Below are 18,713 nucleotides of genomic sequence, written 5' to 3' on the forward strand. Positions count from 1 at the left end.
CATCTTGCCACACCGTGAGGCCACTATAACTACAAACTAGGAGGGAGGGAGGGAGGGAGAGGAAGGTGTCATCATATGGAGCAGGAGAGGACGTGGTGAGTCTTGAAAACCTCTAATATGCACAAGAGCCAACCGCCACTCACAGTGATGATATCTCACCATCACGATATCTCACCATCACTGTTCGCTTCACATCTCTTCATCACAAGTCTCCCTGTCTCTCTCTTCAAATCTCTTGACTCAGGGCTCTTAAACCCAGGGTTTCTGGTCAGCCAATCAAATGAGGAGATTTAGTCTCCCGAGAAGGAGGAGGGAGCCACGACGAATGACAGAAAGGCAGCCTTTGGTTGAGAAGAAAGGTAAAACAAATTAAATTGTTGTCATATGATGTTCTCAAATCTATCAAAATACTTGTGATTATGATTTTTGCCATAATCTAACAGCCTATGATGTCGTATTGCCATGTATGTTGCAAGATGAGAGATGAGGGCAACAGTTAAGTAGCCTAAAATCCTCATCCAAGTGAAGGCATTTTGTGAAAATAATATATTGTACAAGTAATGCTATATTACTTTCACCTACAATTTTGAGCTAAATTGAACTTTTTGCCCTCACGCCTCATCCTGCGACATAAATGGCCCCCAGCTGGAGACCCCAAGTTTGAAAACCACAGGCAGCTGTGGTCTACATGGACCTAAAGCTGCAGTCAAGCATAACCCCACACAATGGATCACACGTGAGCAAATCAAACAACATTGAGTGAGTTACTCACTCCAGAGATTGTCCCCGTCTTTGACACATGTTGTGTGTATAGGTGTATGAAGTGTATGTTTTGGTAGATCTCAGCCTACCTTTCACGCTGCCACTGATGTTGAAAAGGGTTGAAAATATTCTCCATGGCTTGAAACTTGAAAGTCGCTAGGCGTAGGTAATTTAACCTTGTGAAAATCCTTTATGTTCCCCAACGTTGCTATATTACTCTGTGTTTCCCCAGGAAAAAAATTCAGCAGCGGTGCTGTGCCGCTATGGGGGGGGGCCGTTTTTTTTTTTTTTTTTTTACATTAAATGCATCAATCTGGTGCATTTTGAGAGCAAAATAAAGAGGCTAGATCTATGATGAACTTTGTGCTCAAAACACAAAATCGACTAGACTGCAGTGCTTTCTCCCTGCAGCCTTTTCCTCAGGTCAGTCTTTTACATTAAGCATCCCCCACAGCCCAAATGAAATGATAGAAAAAAAGTTTAAATAGTATATATATATTTTTTTAATAAATATTTTTTTTATAGTCTAGTTCATAGCAGCGGCGGTCCTAATTCAGCAGCGGCGCAGCACCGCTGCTGAATGCATATAGGGGAAACACTGACTCTACTACAAGCTACTAAAATGTGCGCAGCAATCGGGAGCACCCGGGACTTAATAAGAAGTCATCATTCAAATTAAAAGGGAGTTGGGTGTCAAGGGACCGTTGCTTTCAGAGGCTCCACTCCCTGCGCCAACTTAAAAAGTTTGGCGTGTCCAGGGAGGCGATGCTCAACTTCTATAGAGCCACTGTGGAGAGCGTCCTCACCTTCTCAGTGATGGTGTGGTACGGTAACACAACCGTACATAATAGGGAACAGCTAGAAAGAACTGTACGCACAGTGTCAAAAATCATTGGCTGTGAATGATCTTCCTTCTGTGGCCTCCATATTATGCCACACACATCAGGCGGAAAGGGGAGAAGGTGATTGGTGACCTGTCTCACCCTGCTTACTACCTCTTTAACCCCCTTCCCTCTGGTAGAAGACTCCAAAGTCTCAGGTGTGGGACATCTCATTTTAAGAATAGCACATATCCCGAGGTTGTCCGTCACCTGAACTCAAGCCCTAATGCACTTTGTACTATAAGGGCTAGCACTAGCCGAAAGGCACTTTAAGGCATTATGCACTTTAAATGGAGCACTGAGCTCTTTTATGCACTGTAGCATGTTTGTGAAACACTTCTACTTCTGGGATTGCATTGTATGTATTCTTGTATGTTTTTCCCACTGTTTTATGATGAAATGAGCATTGCACCGAGACGAATCCCAATTAACCATGTGTTGAAATGGCAATAAAGTATCTATCTATCGTTTGAGAAGGGGACTGTATGAATGTGCTGGCGAGTCTTTGGAGGCATGCGTTGAAAAGGCTACTAGGTGTGATATAGAGGGATTCATAAGTGCATATTGTTTCCATCAGCACTTTGTATGTGTCTGTTCTTCCCTTCCTGTGCCCCCTACCAAGTCCAATATGTTGCCTGCTCTCTCAACTGCAGAACAGGCATTTCCCGGGAGACAGAGGGAGCCATGTCTCATAGGTGTGAGAACCTTTTTTTCCGTTACTTCCTCTGTCAAGGACTGTGCTACCCTCCTTGTACAGTCAACCTTTTCACAAAGGAACGCTTCCCGTCTTTGTCGATCGATACCTGTGAATTTTTTTGGGAATATGACATTTTTTTTTTTTTTTTTTTTATCTTTTCCCCACTCCTTTTTCTGTTTTTCTCCCATCGCAATGTTAGTCGTTATGCCAATTCCCAATCCCCTTCCTGGTCGTTACGCACTCTACCCCCTACCGTCGGTCTGGGAGGGCGGACTCCGGAGACTATCACATGCTTCCTCCGACACATGTGTAGCCAGCCCACCCGCAGACACCGCCAATTGTGCCAGTATGGACGGCTGACCAAGCCGGAGGTACCGCAGCTGGATTCAATCCCACTGTCTATGCGGTGGTAGACAGACACTTAGTCCGCTGCGCTACAGGGCCGCCCCGGGAATATGACATTCAGAGAAAATAATTAAATGTGATGTGATTTTTTCAACCAAATGAATGAATCATTCTGTGCTGTTAGTAATTTACCAGTGACTTAGAATATGAAAGAAAAACTATGATATGTATGATTTACATTCTTGGATACAGATGACTCCCCACTCAAAGAGATAGAGGTCAGGTCTCGTTAGTCGCCATTATCAAGATGGCGGAAGAATAGTGATGCACGATATAATATCGGCCGATATGGCAGTTTTTTTACACATCGGTATCAGTCCGATATCAAGATAGGGCCGATATGGGCCGATACAAAAACAAATTAAATATAAACAGCAATATTAATATCGGTTATCGGCATCGGCCACAATTTTCACATCGGTGCATCACTACGGAAGAATGAACCAACTTCTCTTTAGACATCGGCTATATAATTTCACTGTGCAGAGTGCACTGTATCGTTCACAAATCTCTCTTAAGAAATCTCCTATAAGAAATCAATAGAGGGGGCCAAGGACTGGGAGAGGAAGATGTCAGTATAGTTAAATGGAAGACCGCTGCTCGTTACCGCAATGTTCCATCTCTGACTCCCAACACGTCAACTGAGGCACCCCTGGTTCTCACACGTTACAGACTACTCCAATTCACGGCCATGCCACTTCAGCTCGCCCCATGCTACCTTGAAGTGCACAATCCTTCTGATTACTTTCAGTTGACATTACGCAACAGTGGCAGTTGGGAGTGCGCGACACCGAGCCCACTGCGTCTCTCAGGTCCCTGCGTGTCTCTGTCCCGACAGTTGAGCGTGACGATGTACTCTCCTTCACAGCATTCCGCACACACACACGGCAGTGCACAGATGCTGTTGTCTCTCCTGGCTCTGATCCTCTACATGCTATGGACATGAAGAGGGGGGGGAGTGCGAGGTGAGATAGAAGAGGAGGAGAAGGAGAGGAGACAGGCGAGCGACCCAGTCATCCATACTGGACAGTTCTGGAGGAAGGTGATAACCACCACAAGACAAAAATCAACAGAGGAAGAATAACTGCCGTCAACAGTCCGTCTCTGCGTTATTGTGGAGCATGTTAGAGGAACAAAAGAGACGTGGGAAGGAGCTAGTGGAGGATGCAGGGAAAAGGGGGATGGAGGGAGGAAGGGATGGAGGGAGGACGGTAGAGGGGGAAACGCTCTGCGGAGCAGCAGGGCATCCGTTTCCTGAGGTGGGATGCCAGGTGATAGATTGCTCAAAAAGGCACTGTATCAACCTTAGACAACCTTTGGGAATATGTTAATATACCTGTAGTATATTACAGTGTAGCGTAGTGTATGGGATAGTATATTGGCCCACGATACGATACACAATATTAGAGTCACTATTTAAGCATTACATCACGCGACGGAGTGTGTTATACTCATTAGATCACGCCTAGGGGTGGTTGTTAGGCCTGACGCGCAGCGGAGGGTCGTTAAACCCCCCTAGGCATGATCAAATTCGTATAACACACGACTTCAAGTGATGTAATGCTTTTATACAATGGCCGAATTCACCCAACCTTATTGCTATACAATAAAAACACAGTAATTGAAGCATAATGGAGATTTATTCACAAAACCATCCACAGAAAAAGTAGGTAAAAAAAAGAAAAGAAGTTGCCTCCGTGTCTAGAAGCGGGAGGTGCTACAAAGCATGCCATCTAAAAACAAACTTCATATAAATCCTGCGATTTATTATTGTTTTGACAATGGGTCATGACAAACCAATTACATAATCCAACATATGTGTAACAAACAAATATTACATCGGTCCGCGACCCGATGGTTGGGGACCTCTGCTATAGAGCCACACTCCGTTATGCACAAGTTTACAGACTTTCAGAGCGTGTATATATTCAATGAGACTGCCAGCCAGCTTTTGCGCGACGGAGAAATACAATTTCAATTGTGACGAGAGAAGATCATCTCCCGATTCAGATACAATTGAACACGCACGGTTCCAAAGATATTAATGTTTTGCGGAAAATTTTCACCCTGCAATGGATTTAGGTGCGTCTCATCTCTCCTCTCTCATGTTGTCTGTGCTTCTCCTCTCCGGCACCCGAGACAGAGAGCACTCAGCCAGTGGCCACTCCCCTCAGACGCAAAGTTCTGTAGTTTTTCACACAGCAAGGAAAATAATACAGTCGGGCAATCTAACAAGAATTAACATATTTACAAGTGTGTCAGTGTAATGGTGAAGTCAAGTGCTTTGAGCAGGATAAACTTATAACTTATATTATATATATGTTAACTTACAGTATATAAAAATACTGTTTTACTTTTGTGCAGTAACTGAAGCTGCCACAACCCCCCTTCCAACGTGCCTGATTGTTATGCAATATGTTTTACTCTGCCAATTGGCGACCCAATAAAAACGGGTCCGTTGCGACCCTAAGTTTGGGAAATGCTGAATAGTAGATCCAAGTCTGACAAATTATAAAATCGACAGCAATTTTTTTTAATCAATATATTTGCATGCCATTGTATAATGTGATATATTGCGATTTATTCATTTATAATTTTTTCAACTGCAAATTATGTGAAAAAATTTGTTCAGGTGAAAAGATGTGACAGCTGCCTCCTCGTGATGCAAGGCTTGGTCCTCACTGCAGCCGACCAGTGGGAGGCATAGTCTAGCAACGTTCGAGACAGGGGAGGGGAGAATTGAAGGGAGAATTGGCAAGGCGAAATTGGGATGGGAGAAAAAATAGAAAAATAAGGAGAAAAAGTGGATAAAAAAAACAAAATCATCAAGGGGGGGTAGTCTTACCCCGAAAATCCGATTGTTAGAAAAAGCCTAGTTTATGACCGGTACAGCAAAGTTTTATTTCAGTAAAATGAGACTGAAGCCAAAAAAAAAGTATATTGATACATGCCATCGCTGTATTAATAATATAAACACGCAAAATATTGCAATATATTGCTGTATAGACCCCCCCCCCCCCCCTCACCCCTAGTATTTCCCTACATAAATCTCTATCCATAGTATTCTCATGACGTGCCGCGCTTTTCCTACCAAAATGGCACAATGCCATAAACCCAGCTCACTGGCTATGGTTGTCATCATAGTTTGTCTGTGGTGGTGATGATGATACAAATACAAACGATTACTATGAATAATCTCTCTATATGTAGTGTATGGGACAAAAAAATACATTATCCGTCACTTTGGTGCCTAAATCCCATGCTGCTTCCTGCATCGTGACTTCAAAGTGAGCCCGAGTGTTTTGAAGAAAAGGAGAGGAAGGGCTTTTGGTAGACGGAAAACCTACATGAAACAATGTCTCACTGGCCCGTTTGTTAATCTAAGAGCCATGCTGACACTTTCAACCGGAGTAAACAGTATATATTTGGACATACTGTGCTATTTTCAGACTACAACAATACAGACTACTACAATATTTATGACGGCTAATCAGTTGATTTCACAGCAGTGTGGGCCGATGGTTATTATAAAGATTGGTAAGGTTCTAGTATATACTACATGCTTATTTATGGAGTAATAAAAAATCAAAAAATCAAATAGAAACTCCCTTTATGGAGTTATTTTCAACACCTCTGTGTGAATAGTTGGGGCCAACGCATGTTATTTTTAACACAGCGTGTGTAAACAGCACCACTTTGTTGCAGTACGCGTTGCTAATGAGACGTCTTTAACTCATTCAGCGCCACCTATTATCCTCATCCTGTAGTCAATGGGCCACGCTAAAAAGCATTTTCACTGTGCGTCACGATGTTTGCAGAGCTATATCTATATTCTATAGTATAGCTATGGAGACATTACTATAGCTCATTTGACAGTCACCATCTCTCGTCCAAAATGTTAAAAATAAATTTTTTCATGTATACGTTTGCGTGTTATCCCGTGGTGAATATTGTATCGTTTCAGAGTGATCCGGGCTAATTCCTGGAAGCTACGTTATGGAGCGATATGTAAATTTTGCTAAAGGCGTTCGCGTTGCTCGCCTGGACAAGTTACTATTTATAAATCAAAGGTATATAATAGGTATTATGTTTCATCATGAATGCATCAAGGGGGGGGGGGGGGGTCATTTTTTTATTCTCTGGTCGTCAGCAACGGCATACGTTTTGAATACTACATACATTGAATCATTGTTGGATCAAAGTAGGATTGATAGTCATATAGTCCTTACCTTTACTAGGAGGTATCCCAAAAAGAATATTCCAATTGTCTGATCGCGATTTCCAGTATTGTCCATCGGGTCCCTGACATGAAATAGCCCAAAATATGCATGAAGTGTGCTGAACGCGTTCCTAGGTGCTCGGATGAAGCGTTTCACTTGCCTGATTCCAAATTCTCCGCCCGGACCATATATAATGTAACACACAGTGTGAAATAAGGTTTCAAAGGATAGGCGATACTGCCACCTAGCAGGATTCGGCCGGCATTGCACTCTCGGGGTCTCAGAATGAGTTCCAATGATAACACCAAGGTCCGTGAGAGTGTATAGGAAAAACTGACCAAATAACGAGACGAGTATACTCGTCGTTATTGGCGCTCAAGAGATGGCGGACAATAACGAGTATATTATTGGCGCAGAAAGTGTTAAGAAGGGAACCTATGGTAACAACAACACTGGCTCGTAGATAGGGATGGGTACCTTTCACATTTGAACTGATACCGGTACCTGTGAATAGGGTTGGGCATCGTTTGGATTTGAACGATTCCGATTCCGATTCTCCATATCGATTCCTGTTCTAAACGATTCTCGATTCCGATTCTTTGAGGTGCAGGTCAAAACAGGTCACAGCTTATTTCGAAGGAGATTTTTTTTTTTTTTTTTTTCAAAAAGAAAATCATACTATTCACATTTTCAGTTGACTTGATACAGTTTAATTTGGTTGCTGTACTGTAAATTTAGAATCGAAATTCAAATATGTTACTTCCGGTTCCAGAACCGGAAGTTAGGAACCGGTTCCTATTAGAACCGGTTTTCGGTGCCCAACCCTACCTGTGAATCGATACCGGTACCAAACGGTACCTTTTTTCGGTACTTTAGTCTCAAGAAATTTTATTTACCTACCTCAGTCGTAAAAAAATATCCAAACTTCAAATAACTACAATTTCGACAGTTTTCGGCTTGCCATTGCTCCGACTGCTTTGTTGTTGAATCAAGTCAAATCCTAGGTAAGCATATATTGTGCGTGTGAACGTTGACATGAAAAGAAAAAAGTAAAAAAAATAAAAATAAAAGAAAAAGATTTTTTTTTTCTTCCCCCTCCGGTATCTCACTTGATTCGATACTCTGTAGTACCGACGTGTTTCAGTTCGGTACCTCAAAAGTACCGAATTCGGTACCCATCCCTACTCGAACTTGGTTCGACGATACAGTGTGAATCTATGTGGCAGGGCAACGCACCCGCAGGGCAACGCACCCGCAGGGCAACGCATCCGCAGCGCAAATCCATCCATCTTCCTTGTAGAATTCTTGTTTTCAAACCATCTAGCTTCAGGAAGAGGGTGACGTCAATTTGACATCTGCCTCTTCCCCTAAAACATGAAAACAAGGGGAGGGTCTCCCTCTCGCCAGCCTCATATCTCCATCTTACTTAAGACTGAGCATTGATCACCCCGTTTCCCCCCCTCATCTATCATGTTGGGTCGGCCCCTAGTTGTCAAGTTCCTATGAAAGCCTGTGATGGAATTTCCCCTCAAGTGTTGTCCTAAACTACTCTCACGGATGTGGCTAAAATAACACATCCTCTTTAAGGGTGTAGGATTCCCATGCGAGTCTTGGAAAGTGTGCCAGAGAGAAAGCCTGTGCTTGTGCGGGTAGGATACACTTTTTAGAAGGAAAACAGCGTATCTGCTTATGGCCACAACGATTCTGTGGTTGAAGGACTCTAGTCGTGTCAAGTCAGGAGGTCGGTTTCTAGGGACGTTGACCACGGCGACAACAGAGGATACACAATACCATTGACCATATTAACACGGCGGCCATTTTGCTCTTATGTCATGCTCAGGTTGCGTTCCTTTCCACCCTGTTCTCACCACTAACGCCAATAATTTCCACCACTAATGCTAATGAATGGCAGTCATAGGGGGCACCATGGCGCGTTTCATGGAGCTAGAGGGTTTCCACTTGTGGTCATATAACGTTGAGCTTTGATTCAGAACCATGGTAGCTGCCAACCCACATTGGCTTTAGATAAAAGGGTCTGTTCTTAGTACTTCTTGGCTGTTCCAGCAGTGGACTGCCTCCCCTCTCTCTGCTGTGCCCCCCACACCCTGTCAGATAGAATTTAACACTAACCCTGACCCAACATGAGCATGACATAAGAGCAAAACGGCCTCCGTGTCGTGTGACCATGTTCACTGGCCGGTTAGTGTACAGAACAGGTGTTCAGATGTTTATCTCTCTGATCCTTCAAACACAGGACTGAGACGACACACACTGACTACACCTTTTAAATGTCTACAGCTATCCGGAAAGGAATCACTTATAATGCTGAGCCACATCTTTTTCCAAACACTGAATAATAGGCAATTGTGCGCCACTACTAACCGCTGTTATAAATGGAATTTCCTATTTGAAACGGAATGGGGGTTATTTGCAAGTAAATGGGACAGTGTATAAAAAAACTGAAATGAACCCGCTCTGGGATTTATAGCCCTTCCAATGAACCGTTCAATTCAATGACACTACTGGTGGCGCCCCCCCCCCCCCCCTCTCTCTTCACAACTGGGTTTTAATAGAAGCTGCTCAATTGCTTAATTTATTAAAAGCAGATATCAAGAGACGGCACGTAGTTTGCCGTAGTCCGCAGTGCATGTGTGCGGGAGGATGAGATTAGTGGAGATGAAAAGAAATGGAGAAACAAGGGGAAATATAGAATCTGGGCACCCGGTCCTAAATCTGTTCGCAAATGTATTTTTCTTCTGTATGAATACATTACCATGATAATAAAAGACATGAATCAATCATGGTGAATCACTGCTCCCGCATGATGGATTTATACAAACTAGAGCCCCACACAGGGAAATCTAGGTTAGAGCTAGTAGATTTTGAGTTTAGAATTTTTTTTTTTATTATTCCTCTGTTACCTTACTTGTCTGCTCAATATACCACTGTGGGCAGCAATGGTAGCGGACTAGTTGGCGACCTTGCCTCACAAGAAGGTCCCGGGATAAAAGACATGCAGGGCCTGGTACATCCAGTACTCCTGCCATTGTCCTTGAGCAAGGTACTGGCTGTTGGTCCCCACCCCCGGGCACTGGACTTTAGACACTGGCTCACTGCTCCTAAATAGTTAAATGCAGCGGACAAATTCCTGGTATGTGTAATAATGTACTTGGTAATAATGCGATTCTAAGGACGGTACTTTGACACAGTTCACCTTTAACAAATATTGAGACTCCTGCAATTTGGATATAGCACTAGGACATATTGCGATTTATTTTTGATCAAATGTTTATTAATTGTTCAGCCCTAATATCGACTGGAGAAATAAAAGGAGGGCGAGAATGAGAAAGGGGGTAAAATAAAAAGGGTGTGAGGAGAGCGGAGAGAGAGAGAGAGAGAGAGGACTGTTATCACGCTCTTCCTCCATCAACAGTTAGTGTTAAATTCTATCTGACAGGGCGTGGGGCGCAGCAGAGAGGAGAAGGGGGAGGCAGTCCACTGCTGGAACAGCTGAGAAGTACTAAGAAGAACAGACCCCTTTATCTAAAGCCAACATGGGTTGGCAGCTACCATGGTTCTGAATCCAAACTCAGTTCTATGAGCACGAGTGGAAACCATCTAGCTTCACCAATGCTTTAGTGGTGGAGGCCAAGAATCCCTACCTACACGCTAAAGACTAAGTCTGGAGATAAGTTATGTAATATGGAGATAAGTAACATGATATGAAATGTTTCTTCTTTAGCAAAGATATTTTCCTTTATTTTTTATATATATATTTTTAATGGATATTACGGCTATATCTTCATAATATAGACATTTCAAGAAAAGGGCTCTGCATCCATTATCAGCAGTCCCTGTCTACAACACCACACCCCATCTCATGACTCATTTGTAGTGCAAAAAGAATGCAATTTTAGAATACAATTTAAGAATGTTTTAATTTGATCATTTCTAACCTCTGTGCCGTCGCCGTCGGTACCATGTTTGGAAACTAAACCTCAGCTGTTTGCCACATGGTCTATGAACGATCAAAGAGATTTGACTTGAATAAAACTAAACTACACAAAAATAATTTTTTTTTGTTTTTTTAAACAATTTAAAGTTTAAACAATATTATTAGATGCAGTTTCAAGACTAGACCTAAACATGTACTTGCATGCCAATTATGTTTGCCAGAACGAGAGAGAATTCCCACAAAAATAACTTAATGAGGCCTAGCCAAGTTAATGAGTCATAAAGTATTTAATTGTCAGAAAATAAATGACTGTTTTCTCCCCTGGCTCCTCCGCTGGTTGTCTCCACAAATATTGTTATGGCTCGCCACAACACCAGACAATGCATTATCACTGTCAGCACACCCTGCCAACACCATCTCATGACTCAGAAATGACACTAATTTGTAGCTTCGGAGATATTATGGGGTGGATAAGCTGCTGTAGTTGTATAGGGCTGATTATACGGTAATCCCGAAATAGAGGGGGGTAAAGACCTAATGACAGGTTGCTTGGTGAGGTAATAATGCAGTGGTGGAGGCATCTGTCTGCCAGGGCCAAGTGGTGACTGACTGACTGGCACAATGTTGGAAAGGGATTGAGGAAGCCTGCTTTGGTCACCCATTGACTCAGACTAGCATTGCTAACAGATACCAATAATAGACGCCAGTCACTCAGTGCCCCCCCCCCCCCCCCCCCCCCCCCCCAACAACTTGGGAGTAAAAACATTTTGTATGGCCTGAAAGGATTCTCAGTGTGGTTGCTGATAAACAAAATAAGTATAATCTTAAACCGGAATCTGCCCCTTAAAGCCCCAATCCGGATTTGTTTTGACCATATAAAATGTGGGGTACATTCTCTGAAGAGTTTTATCTGTACATTGAAAATTAGCTTTTGGGATCTTTCTAGGAAAAATCCACTGTTTACAAACATTATCAAACATAAAACAGACTTTTAACAGCCCCAAAATACAGCAAATTCAAACGTGTACTGTATTTACCTGCTGTCTATCCTTCAGTCAATCAACTAGAGATTAAAAACAGTAACACACTTTCATTCCTATTCGTTTCGTTTTGGTGGTGGCATTGGTTTACATCTGGATCACCGCTTGGGTCTTTAAACCTCACTATGCCCACTTCCTCCATTCAGAATAGTAGCCCTGGTATGTAGACAAGCTGGCACTGGTCCAGACAGGAGTTCCACTGATGAATAATGAGTAGCCTACGCTTTGCTTGGTAAAGGCATTTTTCTGCAGGCACTTGGCTGCCTGTTCAAGTGCTTCTGGATGAGAGGAGAAGGGGGAACAAGGGTCTCCAGCCTGGGAGTCAAGAGTCTCCGAGACACTCAGGGCCCTTTCTCACTCACTCATTCTGTCCGTACCGGTCGCGTACCGAACCCCCCCCCCCCCCCCCCCCCCCTCTAGTTTGTGTACACACTGCAGTCTTGGTTCGCTTCGGGTTCTGTTTACGGTTTGCCTTTTGAGCGTTTACGCTTGCTGTAGGCGATGATGTCACGTTCGAAAATGTAAACAGGAATGTCTTAACACGACTGCGGACTCTGGATGCTGATATAAAATGAACAAATTGCCAATAAATATGAAGTTATATTTGAACCTCTGTTGTCAAGCCTCGTCAATATAACCCACCCCATTTTATCACGAATGGATGGTGTTGTAGAGTCCGCTTTTGAGCGTTTTAACGATAGCGCTAAGCTAACGGCTAAACGCTAGTTAGCTTAGCCTTTACTAGTAACATTGCTGCATCGATTATATGCATTATATTGAATGTCATTGATCTACTGGTCGACCACGGCCGACTGGTTGGGCACCACTGGTCTAATAGAAATAAATGCATTCGAACAAGAAAGTATAGTATACAGCAATGGCTAACGGCTAATGCTAGTTAGCTAGCCTGTTCAGAAGCTAACATTATCCCATCGCTTGTGGCAATTATATTGCATGTCATTGATCTACTGGTCGACCACGGCCGACTGGTTGGGCACCACTGGTCTAATAGAAATAAATGCATTCGAACAATGTATAGACATAGCAATGGCAAACAAAATTGCCAGGCCTAACCGCCCCCACTAGTGCGCACCTGAGACCACCTATTTCACCGGCCCCGGTTCAGCGCCCCCGGGGACGAATCAGCGGGGGGCGGGGACGGGGGACAGCGTTCTCACTCAGACAGACACACCCTTTTCTGATGCGAGCCGGGTCTGATTCGACACAGAGCAGTGAGTGAGAAAGGGCCCTCAGAGTGAAGTTACCTTGTCCGCCCGACTGTCTTCTGACTGAGTAATTTCCTTTCAACTGAATGGAAATATAATCTGCATTTAATATTCATTCACCCTTGCTTGAACAGCACACTGCATCACCTGATTTGTCATGGATTTTAATGATTCTATAACCAACTACTTCACTAGAATCTACCAAGGAATCTACTTTCATGTAACTTGACTCTTTCATGTGACTTCTTGAACTTAATTCCATGCATAAAAGAGAGAATATACTGAATACACACATGTATGTGCATGCATGCATGCACGCACGCACAAACACACAGGACGCAAGCGGATACACACATGCGCACGCACACACGCATACATATTCAATCAGTCATTACATTGCATCAGCTTGTGGATTAGCCTGGGACAAACAAGTGATTATCAGAACGAGCTGCACCGTACATTTAGCTGCTGCATCATGATGTCACAGACTGTGTTGAGACAGTTCAGACATGGGAAAAGAAAACATGGTCAAGCTCCCTTTTCTATTTAACTCTTTCAGGTGTACATTTCTGAGATTGGAATTTGGAGAACTAAACCTTCTAATAATGACATCCCAACGGCTACCTTAGCCATTGATAGATAAGAGTTCTAGAATCTCAAAACGTTAACACTTATTTAACCACACACTTGAGTGGCACAGTGTAAACACAGTCCTTTAACTGTTGACCACTGAGCAGCTACACTGGAGCAGTTGGGGGTTTTGTGCCTTGCTCAAGAGTACTTCCGAAGGCAGTTGAGTAGTTGTGGGAGGAGGGAGCGCAGGTTTCCCCAGTCGGTCTGGGGTGTTGTGACAGTTTGACTTTTTCTGACTTTTTCCAGTCAGTCAAACAGCAGAAAGGATGGATGAATACAATTTCAAACCGTATCATACAACCTAACAATTATGGAAGTAACCAACTTTTCACACAGCAGGAAATATAGAGGAACATGCAACAGCAATAATTTTCAAATGCAAAACATATGTATTTATATATGAGAGAGAGAGAGAGAGAGAGAGAGAGAGAGAGAGAGAGAGAGAGAGAGAGAGAGAGCGAGCGAGAGAAGTGTCCGAATAGAACTAAAATACTATTGAAATTCAGTCAATCAGAAATGTGTCCACAGTTGAATTGAATAATAGCTGAATAACCAAAACAGCAAGTCTCCACATACTGAACGGATCCAAAGTACTCACAATATAATTTCTCACCGAGCTTAGTACCGGTACATCAGTCAGTCAGTCTAATCAAAACAAAGGCTATAATCCAAAATGTAATTGCATACACTCCGGTAACGCCCCGAGGAGGTAACAATCCACTGGACGATTGCCAGCAACTCGAGGGACTAAGTACCCCGACATTCACGAATCGACCGTGGGATTAGGATTAGCCTAATATTATCATGAGCTAGACAGACTTTCCTCTGATAGCGACTGGCACACACCTGTGTGAATCTGCCATGAAGCCATGTAGAAGAAGAAACACTGGAGGTGGGGTTAGCTACAGGCAGTGGGAACCGACAACACAAGGTAGACGTGTGTTTAGAGATTTGTGACATTGCAGAGATGAGTGACATTACAGAGAATTAAATGAGAGGTTTTATATCATAGATCGTGCATCTGGTGTACGTTTGGTAAAGGTGAGGCGTCACAATGTTGAGCTGGCAAATGTTCTGGTCCACAAACACAACCATGTAACCTTATAGAATACAGGTAGAAACAGAGCAAAACCCATACCAGTCTCTTGACACTGAAAAATACCGTATAAACGTGCTGAAATATTTCAGTGATCTGGGTACTGGCTGGGTCTGTAACAGGTCATGATGAGGTAACTGCCTCCACCCCTCTCTCTATGTCAAAAGGAGGATAAGGATACTAGTGGCATGGAAGAAAAGGACTCGAGTAGAAGAGTTCATTTGCAAATACCTATATCTCCATTTTTTGTAATTTTCACAAATCACAACATTTTTGTATAGATTTGTTGTGCATTCCAGGTCATATCAATCTAACTGCAGTTGGGTTGTTTTGATCAAGTAAAAATAACTTTTTTGACATGTATATTGTGCGCCTTATGTATGATGGTCATAACTCATAACCTCATAACTCATTCTATGTCGTGTTGAGATATGAGATTTATATTTTGACAAGGTCAACATCTGGATTAGAGAGCTACTTTGGGAGGATGACCTGAAGTTTAAACGCTAAGCCGCAGCTCCTTCTCTCATTTCCGTCAGTGTGGGCACGGTCAGACTCTACTGGAATACGTCACTTAAAGGTCCTATCCCAGCCTTCAGCTGTCTCACTGCACCCACAGCAGTCTGTCAGTCTCCACGGTTGTGCACAGCAACACACATTTAAAAAAGATTCAAAGTAGGGATGGGAATTTCCAATTACTTTCACAGATCGTGAGTGCGTGTGCGTGTGTGTGTGTGTGTGTGTGTGTGTGTGTGTGTGTGGCGTATGAGCGTACCTGCAGTGCACTGTTAAGAAAGCAGCTGTTCTGGCCTGGCTCATTACTGAGTCCTTTGCTGGGTGCGATGGACGTCATGGTGCGGGGCGTGAAGATGCCCTGTAGACCCCCGCTGCCCGACGCAAAGTAGTTCCTCTTCCACGACATGGCTGAGTCTCCGGCTGAGTCTCCAGCAGAGTCCCGCCTCTCGTCCTCTCCCTCCCGGGATCAACACTCGATCGTCCGTCCTCGGTTCAGAACAGACTGGCCCATCTCCTCCGACCAGAGAGGAGGAAATGACGAGCAGAGAACCGGCAGGGGGTCCAGGTATGTCGGACGCAGAACAGAGGGAGGAAAACAGATTATTCGTGTTCCAGTATTGCTATTCCCAGAGGGGATACTCCTGTGTGTGAGGGAACACCCACTGATTCTATATAAAACGTGGATATCAGACTGGGTGATACCCACTTCTCCACAGGTTCTCTCTTGGAGAAAAGCGTGAGTGGAATGTCTGTTCCAACACCCGCCCGCTATCTTTCACACTCTACTTCCATCTGCCGCTTCCCGGACGCCCTCGTTCTTGTCTCCTCAGACTGAGCTGAGGAATCTCCCAGAGATCCGAGGCCACTGGGGCCTCTGTGTGTACGTGAGCCTGTTGCAGCCTCTTCTTTTGCAGGTGTGACGGCCTGTTTCACGTGACGGTGAGCGCTGCAGAGTCCCGACAACACTTTGTTACTATTACACGCCGGCTCTATGCGACAGCGAAACCAGCCAATCGGGCAGAGGTTCTCCACAAAATGCAAGCCAGTTTGGACGAAGGAGGGTGAAAGGGTGAAAAGGTCAGCTTCTGGTCCCGTCAGTGCCTGGTCCCATCAACAGTTGAATGGAGGGAGTGCAGCGCGGCTGATCTGCGGGAAAAGAGAAAGGGACAAAGTTTTGTTAAGAGGATAACCTCGGCCTGCTGCCCCAGACAACCCACCCGCTCCACTTTTATCACTCTCCCACCCTCCGGTTACAAAGGCAAAGAGACATATTTACGATCTCTCCCAGTCTGCTGTGCTATTCCTCCCCTCGATCCCGTCCCCCACCTCTGTTCTTTTCTCTCTCCCTCTCTTTCTCTCTATCTCTCAATGCAGATGCGAGCTCCCTCGCCATTGTGGTGAGCGAGCAGGGGAGGGGGAGATTGCTGACAGTCACCCCATTAGTGGATGCTTAAGGCGGGAGAATAGGATCCTGCACCCCCCCCCCCCCCCCCCCCCCCCCCCCCAACCACACTGCTCAGCTCTCTGCACGCTGCCCGAACATGTGCCTGGTGGGGCTCTGTAGCAACCCCTCCACCAGAGAAGGACACAGACACACACGCAGTTGAGATGTGGAACTGCAGTGACGTCATTCTCCTGAGTGGGACACGGTCAGCCACTTTAATCCCCAGTCTTCCAGTCAGACAATACCAAATAAAGCCATTTATCCAGGAGGTGACTGCACTGCAATGGTAAAGGTGATATGGGGAGGGTAGAGCCATATGAAATCCACGTTCACGGAATCGCGGAATTGAGCAATAAAAATGGAATCAACTGTATAAAAAAAATAAAAGATTATATTTTTTATATTTTTTTATTTAATATATTTTTTTTTTATTATTATTTTTTTTATGTTGTGGGACTTGTACAGCACTTTGTTCAACTTTGTCAGTGCTGTAAAGTGTAAACCTTTTAAAATCTTAGACAAACAAAACACTTTGCTTTCATGAAATATTGTAAGCCGTCATTTGAGGCTTTATAAAAGCAGCACAATGAACACAAATATGTCAGTGCCGAGTCCGACCTCATCTTAAATAACAAACAGCATTGCGTGTTGTAATTAACAAAGAGAGGCAGAGTTGATTTTGCAAAAAATATATATATATATAATTTTTTATTTTTTTTCATATTCGAATCCCATGCCCATCGAACGAAGCTTCGAAGCTTTGAAGTATTTAAGACAGCCCTATTAAATGGACTGCTATATCTTATTAAATTGTGGACATTTATTCATTCCCACTTATTAGACACTATTTCCGATGGTAAAATGAGCGTACAAAGCAAAATACAGAATTCTGAAATATTAAAACGAAAAAAATTGAATTTGGAAAAAAAAATCAATGGAATTTGGAAAAAAAATCAACGGAGCGGGCAGTGGTGTAGTGTAGTGGACCAATGCACTTGCTTGGGCAACCAACCACATGTGCAGATGGACTTAAATCAGGGCTGGAGCAGTTTCCTTTTGGAGGGCTTGGTGATGAGGTGAAGAAGCAGGCAATTGTCTAGCTAGCATGTGGTTTCTTCTTTTCTATTGAGGGAGATCGCTTCAGCCGGCAGCCACATAACAGGCTACAATGTAACAATTTGGGGGATTTGTGCACGTCAAAAGTATGTCCACTAAAAGTGCTTGTTTTTGCCAGTGACAGGCTCGGACTGTTATGGTAAGTGTCTGAAGAGTTTTCTATTCCTTACCCAAAACAGAAGTCTCACTCTGAAATCGCTGCGCTGAGGAGCACTTTTTTTCAAAGCACTTTTTCCTAGAGTAAAAAAATGCTGTTCCAACTAGAGTGGGGAGGCCTGCTGCAGACAGAGTGGAGGTAATGTTAAAGCTTATTGTTACAAAGGATCAGATTAAACCGAATATATATATTTATTTATTGATATATATTGCATAGTATTTGTATATCGTTTGATATCCCTTGTATATTCCTTGTACATATACACGGAATATCCCTTTAGTCCAGCCCATAATAGTTCATTCTCCTATTGGACAGCGGTCCACCGGCGCCAGGGACCGGCCCCCGGAGCCAAGTTCAAAGTCACCGACACGACATGTCTGTACTTGCCCCGGCCCTGCCCAGGGATACGGCGACAGAAATGAGAGTGGCACTATTTGTGCACCGTGCGTATAAATACGGCGCAGGTGAATGTAGAAGCCCCTTAGCCCCTTACCTCCGTACCCTTCGTGCATTTAGTATGTTACCGATAAGTTGAAGCCTCACCCACGATACAACGTGCGGTGAA

At 43.8% G+C, this 18,713-nt stretch overlaps 1 protein-coding gene across 2 annotated transcripts in view; it reads right to left on the reverse strand.

Annotated features, from left to right (window-relative positions):
• The window catches only part of LOC311234047 (ubiquitin carboxyl-terminal hydrolase 54-like), a 121,904-nt gene extending 105,379 nt beyond the window's left edge, over nucleotides 1-16,525 (reverse strand). For both annotated transcript variants that reach the window (XM_084321138.1, XM_084321137.1), the window contains exon 1: nucleotides 15,691-16,525. In XM_084321138.1, coding sequence (XP_084177264.1) covers nucleotides 15,691-15,837 — 147 coding nt within the window. In that variant the 5' untranslated portion in view covers nucleotides 15,838-16,525. The remainder of the gene's footprint in view (nucleotides 1-15,690) is intronic.
• Between the last annotated feature and the right edge of the window lie 2,188 nt (nucleotides 16,526-18,713).

The sequence above is a fragment of the Notolepis coatsorum genome (assembly GCF_963971535.1).
Source record: "Notolepis coatsorum genome assembly, chromosome: 9".
NCBI classification, from domain to species: domain Eukaryota; kingdom Metazoa; phylum Chordata; class Actinopteri; order Aulopiformes; family Paralepididae; genus Notolepis; species Notolepis coatsorum.